Source organism: Mercenaria mercenaria, chromosome 17 (genome assembly GCF_021730395.1).
Source record: "Mercenaria mercenaria strain notata chromosome 17, MADL_Memer_1, whole genome shotgun sequence".
NCBI lineage: Eukaryota > Metazoa > Mollusca > Bivalvia > Venerida > Veneridae > Mercenaria > Mercenaria mercenaria.
The window spans coordinates 16,483,459-16,505,357 of NC_069377.1; the positions used below are offsets into that span (position 1 = coordinate 16,483,459).

A 21,899-nucleotide genomic window follows, 5' to 3' on the forward strand; every position below is an offset into this window, starting at 1 on the left:
AATGGTGTACATAACTGGACATAACCACTATAAATTGTCAACATTTAATCTTTTTCCACGAATGAAATGAAAAAAGGAAGGAAAGTCTAGTAATGATGAAACTCTGATATTTTATAAGTATACCACTACTTCACAGGCGTGGTCATTACCTATATTAGCTTAATATATGTACATAACTTGGGTGCAATTACTGAACATTTCCTACCTGATCCAAGTCACTGTTTAGTCCCATAGGTTTATTTAAAGGGCGATCATACCGTGAACCCCTCCCACTCATTCCGCGTAAAATCTGCTGAGTTTAGAATGTCTGATAGCCCGATACGCTAATACTGATATTTCTTTCATTTGTAAAGAAAATGTCGACAAATCTTATATAAATAAGTAGTATTTATACTAGGTAAAGCGAAGGGACCAACTGACAGTCAAGCCAACTGGGTAGTTCTTTTCGTTAATTAGATGCTACTCCTTTAAAAGATGACATTGTGTCAAATATTCAGGCTTAAGCAAACACCAAATATTGGTCAGACAACACAATTTTAGGTACAGTTGCCAATAGTTTCCGAAAGCATATGCCCATGTGTCCCTCTAGATCTCTACTCTCCTTAACCCTGCCTTCATTCCCCTCACATCTCACCACTTCCCCGAGTCTTCCTGTATGCAAAAAGCTAGTATTTATTTCTTTGTGAAAAAAAGACACACATTTTAATTGTCCCGTTAATATTGATAAAAACTATGTTTTAAGACTATTTAAAATTTTAATCAGTTTCAAGTGTAAAAATCACATAATAAAATACAAGTACATAATGGATTATGTCAAGTTTATGTTTAATTCACACATAATTATTTACACTTATAACATTTTTTATTTGATACGATTTATATAATAAGCATGTATTGAAACAAATAATGACATTATTTGGGCAAAAATTGGACATATTGATTTCTTTATGCATCCTTGTTTTACAAAACATTCATAAATTGTAATTAATACTGAGCTATAGTTTCAGTTAAGAATTCTTTTTTGATCTGCGGACATGAATGGTTTCATTTGTTATAAATGCGAATGTAATATACACAATTTCAATACAACTAAAATGTCCCAAGTTACCCCAACTGGGTGGGGTAACTTGGGACACTTGACCAATGTTTAATTAATTTATAGTTAATCACAGGTTATCAGGTATTTGTAAATGTTTATATTCGTCATATTTTATATAGGTTGCGCATACTTAAATATCAATAAATCCAGTTTATATTTCGTCTTTCTAAAATATTACTCAACAGTGTTTCTTTAAGTGTCCCAGTTACCCCATTTTACCCTAACTCACATTTGCGTTCACACTTGTAAAATAATGTAGTATTACTTTTTAATATAGTATTAAAACCACCTCCCGAGGTAGTTTTAATGCTACATTACAGAAACCACTTGACCTTTACATAATTCACGGTTTACACCACATATAGTGTGGATGCAAACGAGTTTAAAAAATAAACCCAAGTTAATATAGGATTAAAAACGTAGTCTGAACACGGTATTAGATCCAAGTTTTAAGTGAACACTGGTTAAATCTTATTTTTTATTTCATTTTCAACAAAATTTAAGATATAAATAACCCTAAATCTCTAGAAAAACGGAGGTCCGTACCCCTAGAAAACCCTTAACAGGCTTGTCTAGAGGTACCCCTAGACACTTCCTATATATATTTTCCACGGGGAGAGCCGCCCAGACCCCCTTAAAATGAGCGGGCTACCCCCTCCCATATCTCATAATTTAGACAAACAAATGCACTAGATGCCACGTTAACGTACCATTTCATACCAGTATTTTAAAAATTTCCAGGGGGAGTGCGTCCCACCCCCCCCCCCCCCCCCCCCCACGCCCCTAAAACGAGCGGGATACCCTTCTATTAACTCAATCAAAGTATAGACCAAATAAAATGCACCAGAGGTCACAATTTCATACCTGTGTTTTAAAAATTTCCAGGGGAAGTGCGCCCTGACCCCCTAAAATGAGCGGGATACCCTTCTATTACCTCAAAGTATAGACCAAAAAAAAAACAACCTTAAATGAGTGGGGTACACCCTCGAGTATCTCAAAAATAAGACCAAAAATGCACCAGAGGCCACCATTTCATTACCTGTATGTCAAAATTTACACGGTGAGAGCCCCTGCTGACCCCCTAAAATGAGGGGGTGCAGCTTCCAATACCTCAAACATTAGACCCAAAAAAAATCCACCATTACCTGTATAACAAAACATTCCAGGGGGAGCTCCCCCTGACCACTTAAAAAATTAAGGAGGATTCCCCTCCAGTACCTCTAGATTTAGACAAAAAATGCATCAGAGGCCACCATTTCATACCTGTATTTCAAATATATTCTGGGGGAGTGCACCCCTGACTATAGTCCTGGGTGAAAAAAAAGAAGAGTATTTGGGTAGTCAGTGGTTACAGAGACTGTAAGACGGTGGATGTTGCATGAACAGTTTGATGGATCTTCAGATTTCTTCTGTACAGTCATTTTAAGGTCCTCCCGCAACTTTGTTTGAATGGGGGCACTTTGCTAAAAATAGAAAAACCTTTTAAACTTCTTTTTTTTTTAATTTAATTTTTTGATTTTCAATTTTGTTGAAATAACTTTAATAAGGGCACTTGCCCCTTTAAAAGGCCATTAGATGTAAACATTTAAACAACTTCTTCTCGTGAACAGCTTAATGGATCTTCACCAAATTTGGTCTGTTCCATCATTGTTAGGTCCTCTCTCAATTTTGTTCAAATGTGGGCACTTCACCCCTTTTAGGGGCCGCTAGAACTAAAAATAAAAATACCTTAAAATGACATCTACTCATGAACAGTTTGATTGATCTTCTTCAGACTTGGTCTGTACAATCATTTCCAAGTCCTCTCTCAACTTTGTTTTAATGGGGGCACTTTGCCACTTATAGGGGCTGTTACAGCTAATCAGTAATTTTAAACAACTTCTTCTCATGAACTTGGATCCTTTCAGGGGCCGCTAGAGGTAAACAGAGAAAAACCTTTAAACAACTTCTTCTCTTAATTGAACCGTTTTATGGATCTTCATCGAACTTGGTGTTTAGCATCATTGTAATGCACTCTCACAATTATTTTTCAAATGCTTGGCCCATTTAAGTGGCCATTTCAGCTAAAAAAAGGAAAACCTTTAAACAACTTCTTCTCATGAACCTCTTAATCAAACTTGGTATGTAGAATCATTGTAAGGTCCTCACTTAAATTTCTTCAAACAAGGACACTTTACCTGTTTTATGTTTTTTATGCTAAACATAGAATTTGCCATTCATGATGATTATTATTATACCAGATTTACATAGCGCCCTTTTCATGATGAATTTCACGTTCAAAGGCGCTTTACATAGTTCAAATGCAGCCACACAGGGCGCATAATCATCCTCTACTAGTACAGATACAGAGCGATCTGACCAGAGGGACAGAGTGAGATCAGAAATCAGATACAAGCTTGTCCGGCTAACTTAGCCTAGCTCATTGCGAATAGACAGCCTGGTTCTTTAACGTGCCCAGTGTATAGCACTGATACACGCAAGGGTTGCCTGGGTTCCTGATCAGTACACCTCTAGTTGGGTGGGAAACACTGAAAAGCGTTTCTGAAAATTCCCGAGTAGCTGCCGGGGATCGTACCCCCGACCTCAGGATTGGAAGGCCAGTGTGCAAACCACTGAGCTATCCGTCCACCTAGTGGCAGTGGACATATGTTCAGTGTGACATATGTTTATTTAAGGTCAAATAGTCAAGGTCAAGTGAGCGTCTTAGGGCCACTATGGCCCTCTCGTTTTTCTTTTTCTTCCTAATAATTATTTTTCATATTAAGATTATGGTTGTGAAAATATAACTAAACAACAACATTGATATTATAATTAACATTTATTTAATTGTGTCTAATAGCCATTGTACAATAATTGGTATCACAACAAACAGTATCACTTCTCTAAATAAACTTAACATCTGTAACAATGTAAAACACAACAAAATCAAAACAGAGTACACAATACAGTCAAAATTTACAGGTGTACTGTGTTCCATGGAGAGCTCTGACATACAGGTGTAAGAAAGAATGTCACTCTCAACATGCTGACCTGTGTTCTATGGAGAACACTGACATACAGCAGGTGTACTGTGTTCCATAGAGAACGCCGACATACAGGTGTAAGAGAGAATGTCACTCTCAACATGCTGACCTGTGTTCCATTGAGAACACTGACATACAGCAGTTGTACTGTGTTCCATAGAGAACACCGACATACAGGTGTAAGAGAGAATGTCACTCTCAACATGCTGACCTGTGTTCATCGGAGAACACCGATATACAGGTGTAAGAGAGAATGTCACTCTCAACATGCTGACCTGTGTTCCATTGAGAACACTGACATACAGCAGTTGTACTGTGTTCCATAGAGAACACCGACATACAGGTGTAAGAGAGAATGTCACTCTCAACATGCTGACCTGTGTTCCATGGAGAACACCGATATACAAGCAGGGTGTACAGAAAATGCCACTCTCAACATTGTTGACTTCTTAGAAACTGGCCAAGTTGAACTGATGGAAAATATTTGAGCAGGATGTATGTACCTATCTGCAGCAGTAATCAAATACATGAGAGAGACACTGACATTTCATACATGTGTGTATAAATGTAGATATCCTAAATGTGGAGTTGAGGCCAAGTTTACAATACAGCTGGTTAAAATTTAATATGCATGTAAAGATGAAATTAAAACCGTGTTTGTGCTAATATTAAATGAGGAAATGTTCATATCAACATAGTGAAATCTAAAATTTCTTGCATCTAGTATTTATGGGAAATGCTCCATTATATTATAACAATATATTTGTATATTTATTTTATACAACAGGTGGCTGATGAATCAATACCATCTGTGTCCATGTAACTGTTATTTTCTAGGAAGAAATGCCAAACTTCTACTGTTTTACATGGTACACATTCAGCATGAGTTCAGCATTTCTACATGTGCACTTTAATTACTTTTACTATTATATTGATATTTTCTCAGTTTCAAATGAATTGACAACAATCTTGAAGCATTCCCTTTCAAGAAAACTTTACACAGTAAATAGAGTTGGGGAACAGATATTTGATTTCCTTGCCCAAATTGTGTTACTGTTTTTATCTTATCTGTGTTCTGTCCTAATAATGACTAGCCAGATAACCTATATCTAAATGGTGTCAATGATACTGCACTTTGACAAATGACTTGGTGCAAATCAATTTGCTGATGTCATTTCTGTCCTGAAACAATGTCACTGCCACTACCTAATTATGCGGTGATGTCAATGTTTTTGTTGCCACCAAGAAAGAGCGCTACTATATTTTATCTACTGTTTTTGATTAAGGGTATATTAGAATCGAAATAATTTATACCCAAACCGCATTTTAACACTATTTATATACACTCCGGCGGTAATACGTCATACAAATAATTTCACTTGGGCACTACAAATAATTTTACTTGGGCTGTGCCCTCGTGAAATTATTACACCCAACATATATCCGCCCATCATGCATAAACAAGTGTCTTTTACTACAAATTATTTCTTAAATGCAGACAGCAATGTACATAGCATATTAAGTCATAATTCAGCATATAACATAATAACATAAAGAACATGTATAGTGAAACAGCTCTTTGTGACTAAACAGCAGTTTTTTTATTTTGCAGATAACACAGTGTTTTATATATTTTAATGCCCATTAACATTGTATTTTACTGTTCATGTACAATGAGAGAAAAAATCAACTTAAAAGCTGAACCATGCCCCTTTAACAAACTACCAAATGCATGTATTCTCTAGAGAGAAATGTGTTGTCATTTTCCCTACTTTTTGCCTTGTGTTAGTAGTAGGAGAACTAATCAATCCTGGCACACATTCAGAGATCATGCAACTTTTACAAAATTAATGATGATATTCTGAACCTGTCATTGATGTCTTATAAGAATCTGAAAGTAAACTCAATGACCAGAGTTTGATATGTATACATGTATTTGGGTAATTTACCAAGTGTGAAACCTCTAAATCTAGGGTACATTCTGAACTTAAAAACATAAACTTTAGCATCCCTCTATAGCCAAGTAATAGACCTTGATAGCAATTGATTATTTTGACTTCTTGTGTACATCAGGCTTTTCTATAGGTAGGCATACATGTACACCAGGGTTTTCTTTAGAAAGGCATACATCACTGTTTTCTGTTAGGTAGGCGTACAAGTACACCTTTTTTCTTAAGAAGGCATACATGTACATACACCTTGGTTTTCTTTAGGACGGCATACAAGTTTCTTTAGGAAGTACACAAAGGTTTTCTTTAGGTAGGCATAGTACACCAGGGTTTTCATTAGGTAGGCATAGAAGTACACAAGGGTTTTCTTTAGGTAGTCATAGAAGTACACCAGGGTTTTCATTAGGTCGGCATAGAAGTACACAAGGGTTTTCTTTAGGTTGGCATAGAAGTACACAAGGGTTTTCTTTAGGTAGGCACAGAAGTACACCAGTGTTTTCTTTAGGTAGGCATAGAAGTTCACTAGGGTTGTCTTTAGGTAGTCATAGAAGTACACAAGGGTTTTCTTTAGGTAGGCATAGAAGTACACAAGGGTTTTCTTTAGGTAGGCTTCTTTAGGTAGGCATAGAAGTACACCAGGGTTTTCTTTAGGTAGACACAGAACTTCACTAGGGTTTTCTTGAGGTAGGCATAGAAGTTCACTAGGGTTTTCTTTAGGTAGGCATAGAAGTACACCAGGGTTTTCTTTAGGTAGTCATAGAAGTACACAAGGGTTTTCTTTAGGTAGGCATAGAAGTTCACTAGGGTTGTCTTTAGGCAGTCATAGAAGTACACAAGGGTTTTCTTTAGGTAGGCATAGAAGTACACAAGGGTTTTCTTTAGGTAGGCATAGAAGTACACAAGGGTTTTCTTTAGGTAGGCATAGAAGTTCACTAGGGTTGTCTTTAGGTAGTCATAGAAGTACACAAGGGTTTTCTTTTGGTAGGCATAGAAGTACACAAGGGTTTTCTTTAGGTAGGCATAGAAGTTCACTAGGGTTTTCTTTAGGTAGGCACAGAAGTACACTAGGGTTGTCTTTAGGTAGGCATAGAAGTTCACTAGGGTTGTCTTTAGGTAGGCATAGAAGTTCACTAGGGTTGTCTTTAGGTAGGCATAGAAGTTCACTAGGGTTGTCTTTAGGTAGGCATAGAAGTTCACTAGGGTTGTCTTTAGGTAGGCATAGAAGTTCACTAGGGTTGTCTTTAGGTAGGCATAAAAGTTCACTAGGGTTGTCTTTAGGTAGGCATAGAAGTTCACTAGGGTTGTCTTTAGGTAGGCATAGAAGTTCACTAGGGTTGTCTTTAGGTAGGCATAGAAGTACACAAGGGTTTTCTTTAGGTAGGCATAGAAGTTCACTAGGGTTGTCTTTAGGTAGGCATAGAAGTTCACTAGGGTTGTCTTTAGGTAGGCATAGAAGTACACAAGGGTTTTCTTTAGATAGGCATAGAAGTTCACTAGGGTTGTCTTTAGGTAGGCATAGAAGTTCACTAGGGTTGTCTTTAGGTAGGCATAGAAGTACACAAGGGTTTTCTTTAGGTAGGCATAGAAGTTCACTAGGGTTGTCTTTAGGTAGGCATAGAAGTTCACTAGGGTTGTCTTTAGGTAGGCATAGAAGTTCACTAGGGTTGTCTTTAGGTAGGCATAGAAGTTCACTAGGGTTGTCTTTAGGTAGGCATAGAAGTTCACTAGGGTTGTCTTTAGGTAGGCATAGAAGTTCACTAGGGTTGTCTTTAGGTAGGCATAGAAGTACACAAGGGTTTTCTTTAGGTAGGCATAGAAGTTCACTAGGGTTGTCTTTAGGTAGGCATAGAAGTTCACTAGGGTTGTCTTTAGGTAGGCATAGAAGTACACAAGGGTTTTCTTTAGGTAGGCATAGAAGTTCACTAGGGTTGTCTTTAGGTAGGCATAGAAGTTCACTAGGGTTGTCTTTAGGTAGGCATAGAAGTTCACTAGGGTTTTTTTAGGTTGGTGTACAAGTAAATCATGATTGTCTTTAGGTAGAAGTATAATACCTAGGCTTTATTAGTTGTTATCTGAATAAATGAAATTATGCCATAACTTCAGTTCAAACATACATTACTACCTTAAACCTGGCCAAGCACAAGCTTGCATTTTGTGGCTTGTTTTCAATTTCCAATTGTCAGTTTATACAGAAACACTATACTACTATCACAAAATCAATATTATGCTGTATAATCAAACATCTGACACTTCTACTATATAACATGCATAGTTATATATAGTATACATACTACAAGTATTTTCCAGTAAAACATTAAACGTATATCTATGCCATTAACTGGTGTATGACTTAGTAGATATAAATATTGAAGTAAACACATTCAAACCATTTAGGAATAGCTAAAAAATCTTTATCTAGTCAATGTCTGGGTAAAGTAAGTCTTTAAAAGTGATCATAGACTAAAAACTAAATTTTCAACATTTCCCCCAACATATTTTACAACGACAAGGGTCAATGACACCTCTCCCAACTTCTGTAATTTTATTTGCTAGGATGAACTTGTACCAGCATAACTGATGACTATTGACAGCATTTTGTCTGTTTTGGACCTTTTAAAATACTAGTGTCACACATTATATGTCAAAACAGTTGAAACATATTATATACAAACCCTCAAAAATTTCCCTCTGACTTATTATCTGGTTTCTTTCACTGTAATTACAAAAAAAGTCTATGCTTTTTTCTTTTTCAGTAACTTGGAATCATGTTAATGACATTTTTTGGCTCTTGAAAATTATAAATAAATATTACTCCTGGAATGAAAAGTAAAAATATACCACTTGTTTTAAGAAATCAACCAGCATTAATGAAATATGAAGTTACCTCCCTTCGTATTAAATAAAGAGCTAATTCAGATATTGCATCAAATAAAAGAAACAAGTTTAACTGAATCTATCAAAGGATGCATTGTAATCATTACAAAGCAAAAACAGAAAATTATCTTCAAATGTTTTTTGAAATTCTAGTGTAACTGAATCGTCCCTTCATAAATTATGGTCTGAAAGTAGAGTGAACATTATGTGGGTCAATATATGACAGTTAAGAACACCGAAGTGGACTGAAGCAAATCTTTTCCTAATAAAATATAGTAAACAGTGCACATGTCCTAACTAAATGCAGAAATAGAACAAATACAAAAATGTTTACTAATAAAAGAAAATGCCTGGCTGGGTATAGCTCATAGCAATCATCATGCACAACATTTCTATATGGTAATCAAATACATGTATAAGGTGTTTTATGTCTTTTTTTTTTTTTTTGCTTTTTAAGGCATCCAGGATTATTTCAAGTACAGTCTGGCATATGGGTAAAATCCCCTTTCTGTAAGCTAGCTGGATGGGTCCTCACATGACCACTAGAGCAAAGTTTGAACATCAGAAAATATTAAACTTTTGATTTCATTAAAAATGAAATAATAAACAAGAGTGCCAAACAATCACAAAATACACCCTTTACAGCAAATTATTTCTGACATTTAAAATACTCTACCCATTGAAATGACTAGTCAATTTTCTGAATTTCAACTAATTCAAGGGCCATAACTCCAGAACAACTATAAATATCTTGCTGGTTATTGAACTTGGCAAAGACAATATGTAAATAAACTTTATATCTAAGTTTGCGGAACATTCGATAAGAAGTCTCTAAGTAATTAATCAGATTTTACAAAACTTAGTAATACAGGGGCTATAACTCAAGACTGACTGGAATTATCCAGTTGTTTATGGAACTTGTCAGAGATACTGTATCCATGAACATGATAAGTGACCAAGTTTAGTGAACAATGGATAAGAACTACTCAAGTTAGAGAAAGGACACTCAAATTTTGCAATTTTGAGTAATTCAAGGGCCATCTGTTTGGGGATGCTGGATATCGAACTTGACCTAGATTAAGGTAGTTCTGCACGTTTGGATCGAAACTTTTTCTACAATGTAGAATTTGATTAAACTCCAATTTTTCAAAACTTCAGAATATACCTAGAAAATTCAGCAAATAAAAAAGATAGGGTCGTGTGCTTGATTTTTTGCTAGGCTGATTTGAAAAATTTGGACCTCACGCAATATTTCATAATGGGAGTCTATGGGAAAATCATAACTTCCATAACTTTTCGCGGATAGAATTTTTTCTACAATGTAGATTTTGATGAAACTTCTCACAGTTGTAAATAAACACATGGCCTATAATTTGGTGAAATAAAATGTATAGGTCCGTGTGCTTATTTTTGAGATATTTGACCATTATTAAAGGGAACCGGGCATTTTACGTTAATTTTAAGACATTATTTTGAATTTTTTAACGTGCCACATGTTTTAATATCATATTATGACTTTAGAAATATAGCAACAGTGCCATTGTAACAAATTTACTCAGAGGTTTCGATTAATTCATAAACTGATTTTCATTTCCGTACGCCGAATCCAGGCTTTATTCTACGTTTTCCGGGAAAATGACGTTACGCCATCACTTCCGGTTTTTCAAACGTGCAAAACTACCTTAAGATATATAACATTTTGCATATCTCAGGAAGCTGGAGCTGTCACTGGAATATTTAATGACTTCGTTGTGGATGAAAATGTTGGACAGTGTCAAATGTATCTGGTAAAACAGAGATAGAGCTAAAGTGTATCAAAACAGTAAGTAAATATAAAAGGGCCATAATACATGGAAAATTTCTGCAAGAGTAATGCACCATGTGTCATATCATATGGCTAATAATGTGGAACAATTATTTTGAGTTGATTCAAATCTATTTAGTAATAATTGAGACAGAGCAAAAGTGCATCAAAACTTGAGTAAGGAGCACTCGTGACATTGCTACCAGACTTACGAACCTTGTGTGGCATGATGTGGACTTTGATGTAACACAATTATAGGTCATATGGTGACGTTCCAGCTTTGATGGTGGAGGAAGACCCCCTAGGTGCCCCTCCGTGCATTATTTCATCAAGAGTGGGCACATGGGTAGAACCAATGACCTTCCGTAAGCCAGCTAGATGGCTTCCTCACATGAAGAATTCAACATCCCGAGTGAGGCTCAAACCCACATTGATGAAAGGAAAGTGATTTGAAGTCAGCGACCTTAACCACTCAGCCATGGAGGCCCCCAATTATAAGTTTGATCTAAATTCATTAAAGTAATAACAAAGATATAGTGAAAGTGCACCGAAACTACCCAGTAACATGAAATTCTAATTAATTAAAGTTTATATTTATAAACATGGTTTATAAAAAAAATGTTTCTAATAATTTGGTATTTATATAACATCTAATGCACAAGATACTAAATTGTCTTGCACCATCTTAGTGTATCATTGCTGTTATTTCGTACTATGTCAGCTACGAGTAATCAGGGTGTGTCTGACACATGGTGAATGTTCATTCATAAGTTGTATATTGAAAAGTAGTGTCATTGATAAAGTGTCATTGATATAGTGTCATTGTGTCATTGATAAAAGTTTGCGCTCTACGTCATCACATCAAGTAATATGATTGACCGACAAAATTTCATTGACTTGAAGTGTGTATTGAATTGTAAACATTAGAGTAATACATTACCTATATTTACACTCGGCCAAATGAATATGCATGTAATTAAGCGATAGACAAAGAAACAGCCACAGCAGTCAGGTCATGTTATTAAACAGAACGTTTTCATTGAAAGCGGCACGGTGATAATTTATGCAGATTCAGTTCCTCATACAGGATCGATGATAGACAGGTTTTAACAAGAAAATTTCACATTAATATTCAATTTTAACTGGATAAAAAAAATAAATTTAAAAAAATGTGTGAATTTGATGAAGGGTTATATTTAATGTTTAATAAAGCCTAATGGGAAATAAGAGCAACTTGTGAACATCTTTGATAAATATCTAACTCGATCGAACAGTTATTGATTATCAATTAAGATGGAGTCGTCGGTAATTCTCACCAAGAAAAAATGAGTATACGACAAAGACAATATGGGCAATTGGACTGTGTTGGAACCAGGAGCTGCACTTGAAAAACAAGGGATCAAAGTACCAACGAGCATGACAAAATCAGTTATGAAAGCTTTGTACAAAGAATATGTCAGCGAAGGTTCCACACTCTCAGACAGACAAAGAAGCAGGTCCCCAATCAGAAACGTAGAGACAAATGGTGCCAATAGCAGCGCGCAAATGGTGCAATGTTTTCAAACGCTTAACACAACCATGTCAGCATTCAATGAAACAATTAAAATGATGAACAAAAACAATGGTAGTGATGAAAGGCGTGAAGAACATCCAGAAAAGACAGACTCAGATGTCCAAACATTAAGTAAGATATACAGGCACTCAGAGCAGACAAACAACGGTACGTATTTGTCTGAATTAGATTCATTAAGGCATCAGTTAGCAAGAAATGAAAACGGCATTCCAGCCAGCATGCTCACAAACATCGATGTCGTGACAATTTGAAGAAGCAAATTGTTGATAGCAAATTGTTGATGGTAGGAATGTGAATCTTGCGGTCCTACTAATCCTGATTTTGAACCCCTTGGTCAATCTAAGAAAGCGGACAGTTGCCTGAAGAAAAAACTGTCAAACAGTTCAGAACAGCTTTAGGGAAATATCGGAAAGTCATGGTTTCTAAGTGGCCACACTGACGTGAAGAACTGATATAAGCAAAATCCACTCCTCCTAAGGGGAACGTTTCTATGAATACCATCTAGCATTTTCAAGTTTGGCTGCAGAAGCTGTCAAGCTGGGAATCGCAATAGATTGGTCTAAAAGAGACAATGACTTGTTTCAACTGGTCCTTGAATGAATAAAAGCGCGTCAGTGTTCTGTGTACACTTCTACGCTACATGATACTTCTGTCCTAATACCTCAACGTCGAGACAAACAAGTGTAAGACAGCCTTCAGCCATAATAAACTGAACCACCCGAAGGAAACAGACAAATATGGCCGGAAGTTACTGTACCACAATGGTGCAGAATTATGCAATAACTTCAATGCAGACGGATGCTCAAACTGAACGCATATATGTTCGAAATGTTTCAGTCATGGTAAAGCTAGATGTCAAAGAGTGAAGGAAACAGATCGCATTCTTAACAAAAAACAGTGACTATTTCAACGACCTACAATGAATTAAGGAGAGAACTGGTACTCTTCCCCGATAAAGAATTCACAAATTACCTTTATAACAGATTGACATTTGGTTTTGATACATTAAGTGACATGCTTCCACAGGAAAACAAGAGCTCGTAAAACATGAAATGCCCCCCTTGATGCATTCAGTAATTGCACAAGGAAAAGAAATTATTTGGTCACTGTACACAAAAGTTTTACACTTGGTGAATTTGACCTTGACCTTTGACCTATTGACCTCAAAATCAATAGGGGTCATCTGCTGGTCATGATCAACCTCCCTATTAAGTTTCGTGACCCTAGGCCCAAACGTTCTCAAGTTATCGTCCTGAAAAGGTTTAACTGTTCCGGGTCAATGTGACCTTGATCTTTGACCTACTGACCTCAAAATCAATAGGGGTTATCTGCTGGTCATGATCAACCTCCCCATCAACTTTCATAATACTAGGACCAAGCATTCTTGAGTTATCATCTGGAAACCGTTTAACTGTTTCGGGTCACAGTGACCTTGACCTTTGACCTACTGACCTCAAAATCAAAAGGGGTCATCTGCTAGTCATGACCAAAGCCCTATCAACTTTCATGATTCTAGGCCCAAGCGTTCTTGAGTTACCATCTGGAAATGGATTGGTCTACATTTCGACCAACATCTGCAAAACAATATACCCCTCCTTCTTCGAAGTGGGGCATAATAAGATTTGTAAAAACTTACAGTCTGCACTAAACAACCGGAAGTGGTATTCCAGTTAAATGAAATAGAACTACAAAACAAATTTTTAGAAGGACCTTTTGACGAACCACCGTTCAATAAATCTCATGTTTCCCCAATAGGTGTCGCGGAAGGGAAATATTCTGGAAAAAAATATTGAAATTTATTAATTATTATTAATTTCTATCGGCCTCATATAACAATGCCACTCACCACAGTATTAATAGTTGTATTGACAAAGGAAAATGGAGTAGGAATGAAACTTCTCTTCAGCATTCAACCATGACTGAGTCACATTTGTAGCTGCAGCTGAGTTTCTTTGTGCATTAGGCTATTGTTTAAAAGCCTATATCCCAAGACTAGCTCGACTATACCACACTAGATATAATAACTTGTTCTTTTATCATACATGTGATAAGTTCAGAATCCCAAAACTGGAGGTTTGCAATTTTTCAGCTGGAGTCGAGGTCTCAAAACTGGAGGTTTTTTATCGACATAAATTAAGCGCGCGGACACATAACTTAGAGACAAAATCCAACATTTTTGGCCACACTATAACATATATAAGTCTACACCAGAAGAAATAATCCTCATAACTCTTGATTTGAATTTTGACAGAGTTATGCCACTTTTTAACTTACATTTTTTTTGTTAAAGTTTTATATTATGTCTAATATCTCTGTTTCTCTGTTACATTCGAAGCTATTCACTATATTGCCCCTTTTACTGGCCAAGGTTTAATTGCACCTTTTACTGGCAAAGCTTTAATTCAAAGTCAATCACTGAGAAAAGTCGAGCATGCTAGCTGTCTTAAATTACATAAGCTCCCTTTTGTTCTAACTTTAAATTTTCTTAACAGATTCTCCAGTCTCAATTTAGGTCTGAAATGGTGGTGAACATGCATTAACATTACTCTACTCGAGGACTGAAAAAAAATCATAAATTATGTCAATTCCTTACCCCACCCTCTTTCGTTTAAATGATGATTTTGACATGAAAAATAGAAAACAGAAATGCATCAACATGTATTTACTACCCTTACCAAAATAATGTAGATTGATGTTATCAAATAAATGAGTGTGTGTTTTCATCCAATTTCAATGCAATAAGTCCAGTTTTCGTAGCAAATTAATGTGGTAAAAATTGGAAGAAAATGGCGTAACTGCATAAGGGGAAATAATACTCCTGATCTAAAAATAGTAATGGGTTGGTTTTTCCAACAATTATTTATGCCATTTTATTATCGAACAAAACTTTTCTTTGAATAATCATAATTCATTTCAGTTGGGAATTATTTCTTATGACTGGGAGTTTTTTGCTTCAAATTGGAAAAAAATGGAGCCTAACTAGCATTGAGAATGGCCCGATATTCGTCCCTGTGAGACCAGTGGAAAAGGCCCTGCTTATCTAATCCCTTATCAAAACAAACAATAACTAATTCACCTGTGAAAAACAACTCTTTCTTCCAGCTACATGTGTGTCAAACATGTATAATACACAATAGTCGGTGACACTTTGATTTACTGTGTAAACATGTTTGGCACTCCTCGGTAATTATCAACCCCGTCTACTGATTTTTTTATTTTTTTTGAAAAGCGGGTGAAATATGGTTTTGGTCGGGAGACGGGAGGCAAGGTGAAAAAATTGGGATTTTGACCCTCCCGCGCGGGAGATCACATGTATGCTTTTATTATCTCTAACTTGTTCACTATGTTCGTATACTTCAGTATCAGAATATATATGCAGTTTCTAGTCATGGTGTATCAAGCCAGTTTTAGCCAAAATAAATGATACAGTAGATACACGAGTTTCTTCTGTCTGTAGTGGAATATTTGGGACAAAAAAGGGGCATAATTCATGAAATACTGGTGCAAGAGTTCAACATCATCACTCCAATCATGGACCTTGTGTCATATGATGGGAGTGATGATGTGAACAACTATTTTAAGTTTCAATCATATCCATTTGGTAATAACGAAGATAGAGTAAAAGTGCATCAAAACTTTAACCTAAAACTAAGTACAAGAGGGTCATGATAACCCTTAATCCCTCACCTGAGTAATATGAGCCACATGTTTCAAATGGCAAACTGACGCTATAATATTAGAAAGTAGGTCAGTAAGTCACATTCATGGTCATTGAAAAACAGTTTTAAGATTGGTGTGCAAAACTGTACATGTCATCCAAATTTCAAGGCTGTATCTTAAAAAACAAGAAAGTAGGTCAGCAGGTCAAGGTCACAGTCAAGTGATCCCTAATCACTTGGGTCATCAGGTAATTATAATTAAACAGTCTAGGAAATATGACCTGATAATTTTTGAAGTATTTTTTCCTATATAACTAATAATCGTAACAAGTGACCCCCAGGGCGAGCCTCTTTTCACCCGAGGGACATAATTTGAACAAACTTGTTAGAGATCCACCAGGCAATGTTACATATCAAATGCCTAGGCCTTGAACTTTCAGACAAGAAGATTTTTAATTTTTCTCCTATATAAGTCTATATTAAACTTGGTACCCCTAGGGCTGGGCCTCTTTTCACCGTAGGGACATAATTCGAACACATTTGGTAGAGAAACACTAGGAAAGACAACATACCTAATATCAAAAGCCTAGGTCTTGCAGTTTCAGGCAAGAAGATTTTTTAAGTTTTTTTCCCGATATAAGTCTATGTAAAACACGAGACTCCCCTGGGGCAGAGCCTCTTTTCACCCCAAAGGCATAATTTGAACAATTCTGGTAGAGGACCACAAAGCAATGCTACATACAAAATATCAAAGGCCTAGACCATGTGGTTTTAGACAAGAAGGTTTTTAAAGTTTTTTTCCTATATAAGTCTATGTAAAACTTGTGACCCCCGGGGCAGGGCCTCTTTTCACCCCAGGGACACAATTTGAACAATCTTGATAGAGGACCACAAGACGATGTCACAAGCCAAATATTAAGGCTCTATGCCTTGCGGTTCTGGACAAAGTTTTTCCTTTCTGTTGCCATGGCAACCAGAGTTCTGCGTGGAATTAAATTCTTTGAACAATTTTGAAAGGGGACCACCCAAGGATCATTCCTGTGAAGTTTGGTGTAATTCTGCCTATTGGTTTTCAAGAAGATTTTTCTAGAAAATGTTGACAGACTGACGACGGACACTGAGCAGTCACAAAAGCTCACCATGAGCCTTCGGCTCAGGTGAGCTAAAAAGGGGGCATAAGTCATCACATATTGATACCAGAGTTATGGCCCTTGTGTCAAATGATGTGGGTGATGATGTGGAACAATTATTTTAAGTCTGAATCAAATCCCTTTTGCAATAACAGAGAAGTAGTGAAAATGCATCAAAATTTACCTACAATTCTAAGTAAAAAGGGGTCATAATTCATAAAAAATTGGTGCCAGAGTTATGCACCTTGTGTTTCATATTGTGTGTGATGATGTGTTGAACAGCTAATTTAAGTTTGAATCAAATCCATTCTAGAGTGAATGTGCATCAAAACTTAAGAAGTTCTATGTAAAAAGGGGCATAATTCATGAAATACTGGTGCCAGAGTTATAGCCCTTGTACCATATGATGTTGGTGTTGATGAGGAATACAACTTTGAATTTGAAGCAAATCCATCAAGTAATTACATAGATAAAGAGAAAGTGCATCATTTTTTTAACTATGGTGTGGATCGGGAACGGACGTGGAGGCCGAGTTGAGTAGCATAGCTCTCCATATACTTCGTATAGTAGAGCTAAAAATATCTTAAAAAATATGCAGTTTTTCAAATAACAGTTTCTCTACAAGCTACATTGCTAACTTCATCTATTATGCAAACATGACAACAACAATGAATGAAATTCATAACAAACACAGAACCTAACAATTAAGTCCATTTAACAACAATTTGTCATAATCTTATATTACTTTTAGAAAGCACACGAACTACAGACACACACACTTGAGAAACTGAGTTATTCAGTCTAATAAAACAAATTCCATCACATGGTAATAATGCATAATGCATAGAGATAGTTGGTTTTGAGATAACCGAGGAAAAAGATGCTTGCCAAACTTTCCCTTCCATGTTTTACTATATGTGTTAAAAGCTTTAAATATTGGCATATAATGTTAAAAAGCTTAAATGCTTGACATCTCAGATTCAGGTATGGGAATATGTCGCCATTAAAAAGCAAGTATTAAGCCTCTATTTTACTCACTGTTGATACGTGTCTACTTCATGTTTAAAGGAAATGAAGTAGTTATTATGCAGGTCTCTTTGGTACAGGAGGGGGTGGAGCAGGTCTTGCAGGTACTGGCGGCATATCTACCAGTACTGCTGCAGTGGGCGGCCTAGCTGGCACTGGGGGCAGAGCTAAATCAGGGGCTGATGTCACTGGTTCAATATTGCACACATTTGAGTCTGTTCGAGGGGGTGGAGGGGGTGGGAGGCCTGGAGGCTGCGATGTTGGAGGAGAAGGTGGAGGGTGTGAAGGGGCCTCTTGGTATGATGTTAAATTGTCATCCAGGCTATCAAATTCATTTAATAAAGCGTTTGTTTTTTGTACATTTTCACTGACTGGTCTTGGAGGAACTGCTGGCATATTAAAATTCATTGCGTCTGTTTTTACTACAGCAGGTTGAATTGGCATAAGTGGAACATTATTTGGAAGCCTTTGTATTATTGCACTGGTATCAAATGGGTCTGCTTTCACATTTGGTGACACAGGTTTATCTAGTAAAGACTCTCCATCTACAATCAAGTCTCTTCTCTTTGGTACTGCAGGTGGTGCATTAACCCCAACTGTTGACGTCTTACCACCCCATAATGTTTCGTATTCAGTTTGTTCAGTTGCATCCTCATTTTTATCAACACCGTTTAACAACACTTTTCCCATTTCTGCATCAATTTTGCTTTGATCTACAACACTTGAATAGTAATTCTGACTAGTCTCTGGTACAGATTTTGGCAAAGCTGGCAAAGTCCCGCGATTGATCATAGACTGTGGTCTAGGTACAACAGGGGGAGGAATAGAAGGTGCTTGTCCAGTATTTGGTTCAATATAACAACTCTGGATATTACGCCTCGGAGCTGGTTTTGGTCGAAGTTCTTCATCCGTTTCCTTCCCTTCTAAACTATCTTTTCTTGGTGCAGGAACTGGTTGAGAATTTGACATTTTTTGAGATGCAGTTAGGTTTTCAGCACTTTGCACCCGTTGCATGACTTTTGGAGGCTGAAGAGATGGATCTACTGTTAATGGAATGTCATCTGAAGTTTTGCTTTTTGGAATGTTTGGCTGACTAGGTTTTAAGCCTGAAAGGATGAAAAAGAAGAAACTGAAAAATGTTCAAAATGAAATAAACAAGAGGGTCATGATGACCCTGGTCAGCTCACCTGAGTAATATGAGCTACATGTTTCAAATATCAAACTGATGCTAAAATATTAAGAAAGTAGGTCAGTAGGTCACATTCATGGTCACTGAAAGTCAGTTTTAGGATCGGTGTGCAAAACTGTAATTGTCATCCAAATCTCAAGGCTCTATCTTAAAAAACAAAAAAGTAGGTCAGTAGGTCAAGGTCAAAGTAAAGTGACCCCTAATTACTTGGGGTCATCAGGTAATTATAATAAAACAGTCTAGGAAATATGATCATAATTTTTTTTCCTTTATAACTCATATAACAAGTGACTCCCACTTTAGTTCTGCTAAAAATACCTAGACTAAGACCATAACAGGTTGTAGATAAACCTAGCAACTTTTCTTTTTTTACAGGTAGACATAATCTTTGCTATAAAATTAAGTCTAGACTTCATGCTATGAATTATTATCATGTAAGGTAAAACAAATTTCAACAAGAAAATTCAGTGAATTATATCCCCCAGCAGTTAGGTTGCTTTGTGAATGAAGGTCAATATTTTGAAAGATATTTGATTTCCAGATATATATATTTATATGATTTTTTAAACAACTTAAGGGCAATAACTCTGTAGTTACTGAAGAGATCCTGATGATATATGCGCACGCATCACCACCTTAGAGGTCAGAGACCACCAATTCAAAAAAGTACAGGGAACTTACTGGGAATGAGGTAAGTGTATACCTGGGAATAAGGTAACGTCTGTGCGTTCTGATTGGTCAGTCATGTAAACAAACCCAGGAAGTGATTATTTTTTCAAAATTGATATTTTTTCACTGCATTTACAGTATTTTATTATACATTTTGACAAAATTTGCTACATTTTATGTGTATTGAAAAAAAGTTTTATCAAACGAATTTCTCCCGCCATGTCAATGATGTAAACAGGGGGTCGTCTCATTCACACGAAAATTACTTAAATAAAGTATCACTATTCATATGTTTTTCGTCCGATATTTTGGTAGAACTAAGATAGTTCTTGAAAAACTTGTAATTAGATATACATGTTTCGATGTATGGAAGGCTGTACACGCCATAATGTTACAATGTAAGTCTATGGGAAAACAATTGGTGGTCTCTAACCTATAGTGACCTATATTTGTGTCAAATTTCAACAAGATCTATCAAAGGATTACTTTTAGTATCTGGAAATTGATAGACTGTAAATCAGTTAAAGGGCAATAACCATGAAGTTACTTAAGTGGCCCTGACGAAAGTTACGTATGCACTATAGCCCTATACTGATCTTCATTTGTGTAACTATAGGTTACTTAAGATACAGTCAAAAATCCCTGTGTTTTACCAAGTAAAGAGGAAAAACTCTGCTTTTACCGAGTCATGGGGGTGAAAACTAAAATGAAGGTCATATGTTAATAATTTATGTTAGGGTTGGAGATTCCAGCTAGTACACTTCTACAACTAGAGCTGCTTTTGAGAAAAGCACACGTCTCCCACAACTGCCTATCATCTAGATTGGCATTTCTTTTCCATTTTGTATCAACCATGCACCAAGACCTGTATCACTGGCATCAGTATTTTGGGTAATTTAAGGGCCATAATTCCAAAGTGCCTCAGCTGATTTGGCTAGTTATCGAACTTGGCCGAGCACTTATTGGCAAACATGTTTTGTTCATGTTTGGTGAAGATCGGATGAGAAATGTTCGACTTAGAGCGCGGACAAGATTTGTGACAGACACACAGTATTTTCAGTAATTCAAGGGTCATAATTCCGAAGTGCCTAAGCCAAATTGGCTAGTTATGGAACTTGTCCAAGGACTTATTGGCAAACATATTTTGTTTAAGTTTGGTGAAGATCAGATGAGAAATGTTCGACTCGAGCGCGGACAAGATTTGTGACAGACAAACACACGGACACACAGACAGGAGTAAATCAATATATCTCCCACCACAGTGGTGTGGAAGACATAATTACAAATGTATAAGTATTTTCAATTTCCGACAGACTGACAAACAGCCGGAAGGACAACACCAAATCTTCAGCAAGGGATAAAAATATCAACCTCTGTGAAGACAGTATGGTTTCAAACTATAGCTTGGATACATAGTACTTACATCATAACTGACATGAAAACATGAAGTCTTCCACCTCATTATGTTTAATTCTAGACAACTACATCCTGCTTTAAAGGCAACTCACCTGGTTTTAAGGGGGCAGGTAAAGTGCCTTTGATGTCAGTCCCTCCAGACTGGAGGAGTTTCTCTATAAGGGCTGCAGCCTCCTCTGGGGACTTGGCATGTCCCATATGAGTAACATTGGTTGGCAGTCCTATCCTTGTTATCTAATGAAGAAGTAATGAAACATTCATGAAGAAATAATGAAACATTCATGAAGAAGTAATAAAACATTCATTAAGAAGTAATGAAGCATTCATGAAGAAGTAATGAAAAATTCATGAAGAAGTCATGAAACATTCATGAGAAAGTAATGAAACATTCATGAGGAAGTAATGAAAAATTCAGGAAGAAGTAATAAAACATTCATGAAGAAGTAATGAAACATTCATGAGGAAGTAATGAAACATTCCTGATGAAG

General features: G+C 36.4%; 1 protein-coding gene across 1 annotated transcript in view; it reads right to left on the reverse strand.

Moving 5' to 3' along the window:
• Nucleotides 1–3,898: 3,898 nt before the first annotated feature.
• Nucleotides 3,899–21,899, reverse strand: part of LOC123535932 (synaptojanin-1-like) — a 100,012-nt gene continuing 82,011 nt past the window's right edge. Inside the window, exons 25-26 of the mRNA XM_053529198.1 lie at nucleotides 21,504–21,645; nucleotides 3,899–19,243 (exon numbers count right to left, since the gene is read on the reverse strand). Of these exons, the coding sequence (XP_053385173.1) occupies nucleotides 18,195–19,243; nucleotides 21,504–21,645 (1,191 nt within the window). The 3' untranslated portion in view covers nucleotides 3,899–18,194. The remainder of the gene's footprint in view (nucleotides 19,244–21,503; nucleotides 21,646–21,899) is intronic.